The 13,381-nt window shown below is 44.6% G+C and overlaps 1 protein-coding gene across 1 annotated transcript; it reads left to right on the forward strand.

Annotated features, from left to right (window-relative positions):
- Nucleotides 1-1,770: 1,770 nt before the first annotated feature.
- Nucleotides 1,771-3,075, forward strand: GPR150 (G protein-coupled receptor 150). Its single transcript, XM_049647604.1, has one exon. The coding sequence runs from the start codon at nt 1,771-1,773 to the stop codon at nt 3,073-3,075; it is 1,305 nt and encodes a 434-aa protein (XP_049503561.1).
- Nucleotides 3,076-13,381: the final 10,306 nt, after the last annotated feature.

The raw sequence follows: 13,381 nt of genomic DNA on the forward strand, positions 1-13,381 counted from the left end.
AGGTATGAAAGGTAGTTTTTTCTTACCTTAGGTTGATGGATTTATAGTCAAAGCAGGAACATTTGCTCAAAATTATCTGAAATGTGTCATATATCGTCTAGTTCAGTAATTCAAAACATATTTACTGATACCTAACCTGTATCAGGCCCAGTGCTAGCCACTGGAGATAGGATAATAAAAATGACAAAGGTCTCTGGCCAAAGGACAACAGTTTAGGAATTAGGATTCCTCCAGGCAACTAACAGCACTATCATCTGCATCTACCAACCCCTCTTATCCTGAGCATCTTAAAGTGCCAAATGTGTCCTCAGTCTGGGAATATGAACCCCAGCAGATGCCCAGGCCAGAAACACAGGAAATGTACTTACACTGTAATAATGTAAGAGGGTGGCTCAGTTAGTTAAGCGTCTGACTTCTGCTCAGGTCTTGATCTCACAGTTTGAGAATTCAAGCCCTGCGTTGGGCTCTGTGCTGACAGCTCAGAGCCTGGAGCCTGCTTCGGATTCTGTGTCTCCCTTTCTCACTGCTCCTCTGCTCACTCTCTCTCTCTCTCTCTCTCAGATTAAAAATAAAGCATTGAGAAAAATTTTAAAAAAATAATATAAGAGGGTACATAAAAGACAAATTGATGTTTCCAACAGGAAAAGTAAAATTTGTTTGTGAGGAGGAGATAGGACTAAAATAAAAGACAGCATTTAATCTAAACCATTTCCTGTGACTTGAATTTCTTTTTTGAAAATTGGCCGCCTTATCGTTCTCTTAGTCACCTTTTCTCTAGGCTTATTGGGGGCGTACTCCCTCCCAGCAACCTCCATCTGCTTGGAAAACAGAATCAAGAGAATGAAAAGCCATGATGACACATCCTCCACTGGATGGAAATATTAGGAGAAAATCAATAAATGCACTACCATATGCATAAAACCTATGAATGTCCCCTTCAGACTAATGCAGCAAATTTTACATCACGGAGAGAGCAGCTGTGAACCGTGGCTTCAAGTAATGAGGAGTATTTGAAACATCTGCAAATCACTGCTCTTCCTAATTGCTAAGCAACATCATTACTTTAGTTCTCTCCAAGTAAATACTCTCACTAATGGCCAGAGGAAGATACATCTTTATCAAAGATTCATCTCTTGGGCTCCTCTTTGCCCAAAACGCTGTTGGGTTTCTTGTGTTCCTGTTTTTCTCATGCTAGTGCATGTAGATCCATGCCATTCCTGATATTTTTTTTAAATCAAAACTAGTGTTTTTTTGTTTTTTGTTTTTCCTACTAGCAATCCGTAACCGTAATCCGTAACCGTTTTTGAGAGGTACAGTCTCTGTCAGGACCCTCCTCTCTGGTGTGTTAGTCCCGGTTGCATGCGCTTTTGCTTTTGCAAAGGCCGGGCAAAGCGACCTTCTGCCCTGTTTTGTGCTCTTCCTGTAAATTTAATAGCGAACGGGAGAGGCACCCAGAACTCAGTGGTCCCCGCCGCTACTGCGAGCGCGCTGTGGGAGCCGCGGCAGAGATTGGAAGGGCATCCACCAGGACTGGGAGGAGAGCCACGGAGAAGGTGGAGAATAGGAATCATGTGTGTTCCTCGAGTGTACAACCCACATTTGAGTGACAAATGACGAGGACAACCTATAAAAACAACTAAGCGCGAGTCTACCCGAATCCATTTCCCTCTCTGTTGCGTGTGCGTTTTCAACAAACTTTGAGCGCCCCTCGCAGCCTCGCCTCCACCTGGGTTTCCCTCGCTTCCTACCTCCGCTCCCCCCAGGCTAAGGATGGAGGATCCCTTCAGCCCCTCAACTTTCTCGCTGGCGCCCAACGTCTCCGTACCCGTCTCTCCCGGCTGGGGTCTCAACTTCACTTCGGAACAGGGAGCCCCGGCCCCGGGGCCGCCGCCGCCGCCTCCGCCGCCTCCCGGACCGCCCGGCCGCCGCGTCCGCCTGGTCTTCCTGGGGGTCATCTTGGTGGTGGCGGTGGCCGGCAACAGCACTGTGCTGTGTCGCCTGTGCGGGGGTGCCGGGCCGTGGGCCGGCCCCAAGCGTCGCAAGATGGACTTCCTGCTCGTGCAGCTGGCCCTCGCTGACCTGTACGCGTGCGGAGGCACCGCGCTGTCGCAGCTGGCCTGGGAGCTGCTGGGCGAGCCGCGCCGGGCGGCGGGAGACCTGTCGTGCCGCTTCGTGCAGCTGCTGCAGGCGTCCGGCCGAGGCGCTTCGGCCCACCTCGTGGTACTCATTGCCCTCGAACGCCAGCGCACCGTGCGCCGGCCGCAGGGCCCGCCGCTGCCAGCGCGCGCCCTCGCCGCCCTGGGCTGGCTGCTGGCGCTGCTGCTGGCGCTGCCCCCGGCCTTCGTGGTGCGCGGGGGCGCCCCCTCGCCGCCACCCGCCGCGCCCTCGGCCCCCCGCGCTTGGCCCGGGGAGCGTCGCTGCCGTGACATCTTCGCGCCTCTGCCGCGCTGGCACCTGCAGGTCTATGCGCTTTACGAGGCCGTCGCGGGCTTCGTGGCGCCGGTCGCGGTCATGGGCGTAGCTTGCAGTCGCCTGCTCTGCGCCTGGTGGCAGCGCCCGCCCCAGGCCCCGCCGCCTTCAGCGCCCTGGTGGGCGAGTCCCGGCCGAGCCCCTGCGCCCAGCGCGCTGCCACGCGCTAAGGTACAGAGTCTGAAGATGAGCCTGGCGCTGGCGCTGCTGTTCGTGAGCTGCGAGCTTCCCTACTTCGCTGCCCGGCTGGCGGCCGTGTGGTCGTCGGGACAGGTGGGAGACTGGGAGGCCGAGGAAGTGGCGGCCGCGCTGCACCTCGTGGGAGTGGCCAACAGCGCTCTCGATCCCTTCGTTTACCTCTTCTTCCAGGCAGGCGACTGCCGGCTCCTGCGGAGGCTGCGGAGGCGCCTGGGCGCAGTCTGCTGTTCGTGGGAGGGAACAGCGGAGGACGATGAGGGGACGGGGGGCCACCAAGCGCTTCACCGCCACCGCTGGCCCCACCCCCATTATCACCACGCTAGACGCGAGCAGCCAGTAGAGGGCTGCTGGCGCCCACCTCCGCCTCGCCCCCGGCCGCTGCCCTGCTCCTGCGAAAGCGCTTTCTAGCTGCTTGATGGCCACTCAGGTCACCGTCGCCGCCGCACGGCCTCTACGGAACACGCGGCGGGCCCGGGTCTATCCAGATCACAACGGGCAGGAGAGTCTCAGATTGACCCTGAAGCTGTCCCCTTCCTACACTCTTTCTAATGTTTACATTTCCCTACACTTTTCCAGTTTCTTCTCTCCCTTTCAGTTCCTCTCACATTTCCCAGTTTGAAGATGAGAGTTTGAGCCACTGGAAATTGTAAGAACAGTCAAAGATACACAGAGTTATTTTTGCATTTCTCTTTGACGCTCCCATAGTGTTCTGGATAAGATAATTTGTTTTAGCTAAATTGCCAAGCTGTCATTATTTGCTGTGTTATCATCTGTTTTTACTTATTTTGAATCGTGTTTAAATCAAGTGTACCTTCCAGACCAGAGAATTTGCCTTGGCTTCCAGGAGGAAAATCCCCACATTGCTCTCCCTGAGGAGCCTGGAAATTGTACCAGCGATACTGTCAGAACTATAATCGTGCTGTCACTTCAGAGCCACAGAGTATTTGTAAAATAAAAACATTTCCCACAGAGCAATTAGTACTTTTTGTTACATGTTAATGCGTTTTCACAAAAGAAAAGCAGTGAGGCACTTATTTCCAGTCTTCCCTTGAATAGAAGCTGGGGTTTTGGAGGGACACAAAAACGCTTCCCTTTTCCCCTCTTTCAAATTTGCCCAGTTTCTGTAGGAAATTGTGCCCTTACCCACACGAGCCTCTACAGCTGAGACGCTGTGCTCGGGTGTAGCCTCTCAGCAGAGTCCCCAGCAAACTAGCGAAGGGAAACACCAAGGTGGTGCATATGGGCGGGGCTCACTGTCCCGGATGGCGCTGCAACCACCCAATGTTGCATGTACGCAGAAAACTACCTTTAAAAAAATGAAGGCAATGCCTATTGGTGTGGGCTGCTAAGAACAAGGTAAAGAAGCAGATTTAATTGATGACCTTCTCCTTTTAACCGTCCTTGGTCCTAGAGAGAAGTGGCAGCACTTATCAACAATATATCCATGTGTTTACCATTGCCTTTCATCTGAGAATCAGCATGCTTTCCATGATAGTGTTTCCTGTTTAAGCACAAATGTCAAACTAAAATGCAGAAAGGGGAAATGATTGCTGGAGTTCACTTGTAGGGCCAATGCTCTCTGAGGGCTTTCTTTGTTTACTTCGCCTATGTATCCCAAACTCTTTTTTAAAAAAAAAATTTTTTTTTTAAATCTTTATTTTTGAGAGAGAGAGAGACAGAGCGTGAGCAGGGGAGGAACAGAGAGAGAGGGAGACACAGAATCCGAAGCAGGCTCCAGGCTCTGAGCTGTCAGCACATAGTCCGACGCGGGGCTCGAACCCACAAACTGCTAGATCATGCCCTGAGCTGAAGTCGGACGCTTAACCGACTGAGCCACCCAGGCACCCCATATGTATCCCCAACACTTAAACAATGCTTAATGTGTACTAGGCACTCAACACATATATGCTGAATGACTCATAATATGAGTCAGGCAAAGATAGAATGTATACAAGATTTACAAAAATCTTCATTAAGCTTGATTTACCTTCCTCCAAAGTTTTGTCAAAAAATGTTAGAGTTACAGGTTTTCTTCATCTTTTTAATCATCCCCACCCTGCTTAGGATACCATGGGGTGTAATATACCGGGAATAAGTCAGTCAAAGAGAGAACACAGTGGTCTTCATGACATTTTTATTCATCATCATTATTTTTCTTCATTAATAAACATCAATTCCTTATTTTGTGCCAAGCAATGTTTTAGGGGTTGAACATGCTAAGATGAATAACACACATCTTTTCCCTCAAAGATCCTATAATCGTATGTAGGAGACAATCTGAAAATTACCACACAGTATCACATATGTTTTAACAAGGGCCCCAGTCATGGTGTCACGTCACCATGAAAAAGAACATCTGACAACCTCAGGAGACTGAAGCCGTCATTCCAATGATGGTATGAAGGACCAAGTAATGGGAAGGGGGGAATGCGTAAAGGGAGGGATCAGACAGAAGCTCAGAGAGACCTCAAAATATGACCTGGTATGTTGTATCACTTTGAATGCTTGCAACTGAGATAATTTAAGCCAGCTAAGTCACCTTTTCTGTCATCTGTAATTTGAGAGCACCCTAACAGAAAAATGAATTCAGCTGGTTTAAATCTGCTCTCTTGCATAAGTCCAGTGGTAGGGCTGCTCCAAAGGTGGTTAGTTGAGTAGCTTCATAACTTCACAATCAAAGACCTAGCTCCTTTTCAGTTTTCTATTCTGCCATCCTGAGCTGGTGGACTTGACATTAAGGTTGATATCCCTTGAAGTCACAGAATGACTGCTACGGTTCCAGGCATCACACTCAAATGTGTCAATATCCAGAAAAAGAAGAATTTCTCGTTTTTGTTTTTTTTTTTCTTCACTCTATAGGAATGAAGAAACATTTCTCAGAAGTCCCAAGCAGATGTTCCTGCATGGCTCATTGGCCAGAACTATATCATATATCCATATCTAGACCATTGCAAGAGAAATGGGGCCACCATAATGGTTTAGACCTGGAGCTGAAGATATAAGCTGCACAGGAAAGGGGTGAAAAAAATGAGACTTCCATTTTTTTTTTTTCTTTTAAGAAGAAAAATGAAGGGGAAATGTGTATGAGGACAAGACTAAACTTTTATATAATTGCCAAACTGCTAAAGAGATGAGTTTTATAATCTATTAGAACTTTTAATCTGTGCCATCTAGAAATTATGAGAAATCTCCCTCTAGGTCAAAAATACAGAATACAGGGGCGCCTGGGTGGCTCAGTCGGTTGAGCATCTGACTTCGGCTCAGGTCATGATCTTGTGGTCTGTGAGTTCAAGCCCCGCGTGGGGCTCTGTGCTGACAGCTCAGAGCCTGGAGCCTGCTTTGGATTCTGTGTCTCCCTCTCTCTCTGCTCCTCTCCCACTTATGCTCTGTCTCTCTATCAAAAATAAATGAAATATTAAAAACAAATACAGAATACATATTCATGTAGTTAATTTGAAATTAAACTGTACTTTCCCTAGATTTTGTGGAAGATTTGGTTAAGCCCAATTCATACTGAAATACTTCTATGGCTAAGGAGCTTTCTCTAACCTTAATTAAATCTGACACTTGAAGGTAGATCGAGGTGATTTAGTTCCCATCTCTAGTGGCATTTGTAGATTAAGAAATTTGAAGCATTCCCTCAGAATGATCAGCATCAATCCCAGGAAGCTGCATTGCTATAGACAACTCAGAGATTGAGTTCTGTCCCCATAGAGGAAGCCCCAAGGGTTATTCTAAAATTACACTCTCAGTTGAGTGGGACATACCATTCAAACTTCACAGCAAAGGTAAATGAATGGTTGACCCTGACTTGATCTCTTTTCTAGGTATCACTCAAATAAGATATGACCAGAGGAGAAATTAAACTGGAGTTTGGGAGGAATCAAATTACATCTCGCCCACTTCCCTCGCACAGTTCCCCTTGGAATTTGATTTTAACTAAGCTGCCACACACAGGCCTAGACTGCAGGACTCCAGGAGGCACTATTCATATAGATGACAATATAAATGTCAGCACCTGAACTTTAAAGCTTAAATACAAAGAATTCTATATTAAAAAAAAAAAAATAGCCACATGGTAACATACAGCTAAAATAAGTAAATATGACCTATTACATAATTTGAAGCAGAGAGTATGAAGAAAACAGCCAGAAGTGTAACTAAAACTACAATTAGTGACTAGCTATAACTCATTTACTAAAAATAGAAGAGTCTAGCTCATTTGTGGAAGAGGAGGTGGATTTTTTTCTAAGCCACTTCCTAGGAAACACAAAAGAAAGTAGAAAATTGGAGGAGCTTCCCTCTTATTCCTAAAATGTTCTGATTGATCAAAGGAAAGATATTATAAAGAAAATGAAGTCTAATTAAATTTGCTGAGTTGTGAGGCAGTATAATGAAGAAAAGAGTAGTCTGTAGAGCTTACAGACCTAGACTTGAATTTCATCTCTACCACTTAGTAGCTGTGTGACTTTAGGCTGTTTGCTGAATCTTTCTGAGTCTTGGTTTTCTTATCAATAAAAATGGGGTTTAGGGGCGCCTGGGTGGCTCAGTCGGTTAAGCGTCCGACTTCGGCTCAGGGCATGATCTCACAGTTCGTGAGTTCGAGCCCCACGTCGGGCTCTGTGCTGACAGCTCAGAGCCTGGAGCCTGCTTCACATTCTGTGTCTCCCTCTCTCTCTGCCCCTTCCCTGCTCATGCTGTGTCTCTCTCTGTCTCAAAAATAAATAAACATTAACAAAATTTTTTTTAAAAATGGGGTTTATGTTATCTACTTCATAGGATTAATGTATGTAAAATACTTGATTGGTGGGGGTGGGGAATCCTGTCAGCCTTCAGATTCACCCTAGTACTCAATATATGATAGTATTATTTTCTAACACTGGGCAGTGAGGGATAAAGTCCAGTAATATTACATGAAGGGAAGCAGGGGATCCTGGGGAATCAATCTATGGAAGATTAATGCAACGATGGTAGCATCTAGACCAAGTCTAGAATGTGAAACTCTTAAGAAGCTTGAGGAGGGACCCTGGGTCCAAGAATTCCAAGCCAAATCATGCCTGTAGGATGTCCTTTATTTGCCCCAAAGGAAGTCATTTAGCCTTAGGGAACACTTTTTGTTTTCTAAAAAAGCTAAAAGTTGAGTATGTTAGAGAAACCTGATATCCATGGACATCAGTAGAAGAGCAGGTATCAAAAAAGGAGCAGGCTCCGTGGTTGCCTGCAATTACACTGATTATTCTCTTGCCTTACTAAAAGAATCCAAATTTTGCTCAAAATTAACATGTTCTAATTACCTATTGTTATGCAACAAACTATCCCAAATTTTGTGGTATAAAATAACAACCATCTAATTATGCTTATGAATTTTGTGGGTCAGGATTTCGATAGAGTATAGGAGGGCTGGCTTGTGTCTCTTCCATGACCTGGAGCCTTAGTGGGAGACTCAAATGACTGGGGTCCACAATCATCTGGGAGCTTCTCTACTCCTATGTCTGCTGCCTTGGCTGGAATATTCAAAAGCCGGGCTCATCAAGAACTATTGATCAGAGTGCCTAAACTTGGCCCTCCATGTGGCTTTGGCTTTCTTACTGTATGGCAGCCTTAGAGCAGTCAAACTTCTCCTAAGGCAGCTCAAGGTTCCAAGGGCAAATGTTTTAATGGGCAAGGCAGAAGCCACATGGCTTTGTGTGGTCTTGTGGCACAAGTCACATGGATTCCTCTGTACTCTACTGGCTGAAGCAGTCACAAACCTGCCCAGATTCAAAGACATAAACCCCACCTTCTAATGGAAGAAGTGTCAAAGACTTTGTCATATTTCACAGCTGCCATACCAGCCATCAAGGAAGATAACCTTACCCTTACCCTCCCTGCCCCTGTTCTGGGAGATACGTAAATCAACCATGATAATCCCATTATGCCTGGGATTGATTGGTTGATTGGTTCTGGACAATGAAACTAGAAGTAAGGGCTTCTGGCAAAGGTTTTGTAACCTTAAATAGGAGATATCAGTAGAGGCCATTCTTTACCTTCCTCTGGAGGGTGTAGCTTGTACATGTGACCTAAAGCTTCTATAGCCATCTTGTAACCCACAAAGGGGAGATAATGTTAAGAGAAGGCCAACATCTGTGGCTCAAAGAGTGGAAAGGTAAAAAAACTCAAGTCTTTGATTATGTAGTTGAGCAGCTGAAATAAGCAAAGTTTAAGCCATCCAATCTGACTGTCCTATGTGAAATAGTAAATTTCCTCATTGTTTAATAAGTTTGAGTTGTTGTTTTCTCTAAAGTCATCCAAATGGAAATAAGGAATGTATTTGTCAGGGTTCTCCAAAGAAACAAAAACAACAGTGTGTGTGTACCCACATATTTATTATAAGGAACTGGCTCAAGCAATTATAGAGGCTAAGAAGCCCCACGATCTGCTATCTACATTCTGGAGACCCAGGAGATCAGGTGATAAAGTTCCAGTTGGAGAACAGGAGACCAATATCCCAGCACAAACAGGCAAATAGAGTGAATTCTCCCTCTGTCTTCTTTTGTTCTATTGAAGCCTTCAGTTGATTAGATGATGACCAGCCAAATCAGGGGAAGGCAATTTGCTTTACTCATTCTACCAATTCAAATGCTAATCTCATCCAGAAACACCCTCAGATATACCCCAAAATAATGTTTAACCAAATATCTGGGCACTCCATGGCTCAACTTGATACATAAAATGAAGTATCACAAGAAGCTATTGGGTTTCCTTAAAACTTCATCCCAGATAGGAACTGTCAATTATGCATGCAAATTTTTGTTTCTCTCTATTCCTGAAAGTGCTCTAAGCTATCTATTATTTAAGCTAATTCTTTAAGCACAGAAGGATACAGATGATTGAAAATTTAGCCTGGATCATCAACCATGAGGTTATACTATAAGGATTTGGACAGTGCAATTCTAGACATTCAAGAATGCCTATGCAAGCTGTGAACTTCCCTTCCTCTGGCCAGTCACACCACTGTGTTAACAGAGTATGAGAACTGCCCCATTGTAGACGATGTAGCAAACAGGTAGCAAACGTTTCTTCAGCTAGCTGGATGGAGTTTCATGGTTTGTTTGTTTGTTTTTAAGTTTATTTATTTATTTTGAGAGACAGACAGAGTGTGTGTGTGCAGGGGAAGGGCAGAGAGAGAGAGGGAGGGAGAGAATCCCAAGCAGGCTCCACACTGTCAGCACAGAGCCCAACACGGGGCTTGATCTCAGGAACAGTGAGATCATGACCTGAACTGAGATCAAGAGTTGGGCGCTTATCGCTTCTCAGCCTTTTGGCTAAGATGAAGTGAAGAGTTGGGCGCTTAACTGACTGAGCCACTCAGGTACCCCCAGATGGAATTTTTTAAGTGCATTCTGAATTTTTTAAAAAAGATCTGTATTCTTCACTGAGCATTTATCATTACTGAATATTTTTTAAATGTAGCCATTGAAAGCCTGACCTAGGCCAACATGTTCCAGAGTATATTTTGTGAAGCAACAGATGCTTCCATATTAATATATCATCAGGGAAAAAAGAGTTTCAGAGTTAAATGTTTAGAACACTAGGTTAAATAGGTCTTTCTTTTTAGTTTTTTATTATTATAAAATACTCAGAAAAGTTGAAGGATACAAAAGAACACCCACATATTCACCAAGATTCAACAGTTGCTAACGTTTTGCCATCTTTGCTTTTATACATCAGTATATATTGTTGTTTTTGAATAACTTGAAAACTAGCTGCAAACATGATATCATTACACTTCATCTCTGAATACTTGAGCATACATCTCCTAAGACATTCTTGCATAACCACAAGAGCAATACCACACTTAAGGAAATTAACAATTCCCTGAGATCATCTAATACTCCGTCCATATTCAAATTTTCTCAACATAACTTGAATAGATTTTTTACTTTTGAACCAAAATCTAATTACAGTATATACATTGTCTCTGATTGTTATGTCTCTTTAGTCCCCTCCATTCTAAAACAGCTTCCATGACCTTTTTTAAAAAAAACTACTGTTTTTTGAGAAGACCAAGTCAGTTGTCTTGCAGAATATCCCACATTCTGCATTTTTCTGAGTATTGCCTTAGAGATATCTTCTATCTGATTTCTCTCTTCAAAACCAGGTTTGTTAAAGCAGTACCTTTCAGAGGCTTCAATATGCTTAGTGCAAAATGACCCTCTAAGTGAACACCTTTTAGGAACCTCTGCCCTCTTCACAATAACCCTTTCTTTGGGAATTGTCCCCACCATCAACACACACACACACACACACACACACACACACAGGGCTTCCAGCAGTCACATATGGACTTTCTGGCCTGACCTCTACATGGTTCTATGTAGAACCATGGGAAGTGTATCAGAAGTGATACAGTTATTGCACTTGTGGATATTGGTAAGGCCTACAACTCGAGGGAGTGGGCAACAGAAATGTGTTGAGTAAGGGCCCTAGAAAAGGCACAACCACGATGACACATGCTAAAGTAGAGCCAGGTTGGACAATACCAGAGCAAGCACAGGTCTGGCTTAGATGTTGATCTGATGGAAGGTTATCTTCTCTTGGCATCCAGAACATTTGTTTTTGTACAGTGCTTCTTATGGGAAGATCCGGGGGGGGGGGGGGGGGGGGGGGTGGAATCTAGGCTAGAAAGCAAGGAGAAAGTAAAAGGAAGGAAAGAAGGCACTCAGTTTTGGCAAGCAGTGCATATGGCAGATAAAGAGACCGACCTAAGAAGCAAATTAACCTGTTAGAAACTCACCCAAGCTTCCCTAGAAGGAACAGGGGCACAGCTGAGGGGATGGAAGCATTGAAGATATATTTCACTTTGGAAAGCCTGGAATATTCCAGATTTGAAATAAGGCAGTGTTTTGAAGAGCATGTGGCAGAGGTATTCTTGCTGCCTAAGACCTGAGGGAACTAGACCAGAAGCATCAACAGCAGTGTCAGAACAGTGCCACAAGGGATACCTGAGGTGGAACAGAGGTAAGGAATACTGGGGAATCATCCCTGGCAGCATTTTGCATGAACCTAATCAATTCTGTAACAAGATGGGGAGAAGTCAGACACTATGTTCAAGACTTAAAATGCTTCTCACAAGGGATATGGGGATTTTGACACTAGATAGAGCCACCTTTAGTGCAACACACACATGCCAGAAATATCAGGCTCAGCAGAGTGTTAGAGGGGACCGCACAGCCCTTACCCTTTGGCCTTACGTGAAGGGACTTCAATTAGACCAGCACTGCTGGACTACCTCCACTGTTGGGGTTGGAGGGGCCAAATTAAAGACAAAACAAAAAATAAAAACAAAACAAACATTCTCCTTATTTGAGTTCTAAACCAATGTCTAGGGGAGAAGCTGAGGTTCAGAGTTTAAATCCTCTTGCAGGTTAAAGCCCAAAGATAACAAAATCCAAAGAACTGTGGTTCAAAAAGCAAAATTTCCTATCTCATCTGAAAAACTTAAAGACCTCCTTGATTACCAATTCCACATAGCCTCTGCTGGCAAGTTCCCTGAAGCATGAGGATTTGTGAATCCTTCCTTCAGTAGAGGTAGCTGCAGACTGCTCTCCTTGAAACAGAGTAGTCCTTTAGGACCTCTCAGGTTCTCTTGATCAGTTCTCATTTCATGATGAGCCTCACTCTTTTAAAGAGTTCAAAGTGCTAAGAGGAAGCAGAACTGTATTGTAGTACTGGTTCCTCATCTACCTACTTAAGTTAGGAAACAACCCACTCCCCACTCCTGGAACAATGGCCAAGCAAAACTGTACTCCCAGAACCCAGTACTTGGTATCACCAAAGACTCTTTAGAATAGGCTTAGGATATGAGATAAGAAACACCCTAGTCTCGGCTACCCAGGATGGCTGTCAGTTGGTGGATGCAGGTCCAAATCTATAACAATCGGGAGACACCTTCTCATAAAAGGTTACTTTGGCATCATGTTAACCCTGGGGGTGGGGAGAAGATCCATCTATGCATTTGCCTAAGACAGAAGCAAGTGTAAAAATGAACTACTGGGACCTCATCAAAATAAAAAGCTTCTGCACAGCGAAGGAAACAATCAGCAAAACTAAAAGGCAACTGACAGAATGGGAGAAGATATTTGCAAATGATAAAGGGTTAGTCAGATAAAGGGTTAGTATCCAAAATCTATAAAGAACTTATCAAACTAAACCCCAAAAAACAAATAATCCAGTGAAGAAATGGGCTAAAGACATGAATAGACACTTCTCCAAGGAAGACATCCAGATGGCCAGCTGACACATGAAAAAATGCTCAACATGACTCATCATCAGGGAAACACAAATAAAACCACAATGAGATACCACCTTACACCTGTCAGAATGGCTAACATTAACAACGCAGGCAACAACAGATGTTGGTGAGGATGGGGAAAAAGAGGATCTCTTTTGCACTGCTGGTGGGAATGCAAACTGGTGCAGCCACTCTGGAAAACAGTATGGAGGTTCCTCAAAAAACTGAAAATAGAACTACCCTACGACCCAGCAATTGCACTACTAGGCATTTATCCAAGGGATACAGGTGTGCTGTTTCGAAGGGACACATGCACCCCCATGTTTAGAGCAGCACTATCAACAATAGCCAAAGTATGCAAAGAGCCCAAATGTCCATTGATGGATTAATGGATAAAGAAGAAGTGGTATATATATATATATATATATATATATATATATA

The sequence above is a fragment of the Panthera uncia genome, assembly GCF_023721935.1.
Source record: "Panthera uncia isolate 11264 chromosome A1 unlocalized genomic scaffold, Puncia_PCG_1.0 HiC_scaffold_17, whole genome shotgun sequence".
NCBI classification, from domain to species: Eukaryota; Metazoa; Chordata; class Mammalia; order Carnivora; family Felidae; genus Panthera; species Panthera uncia.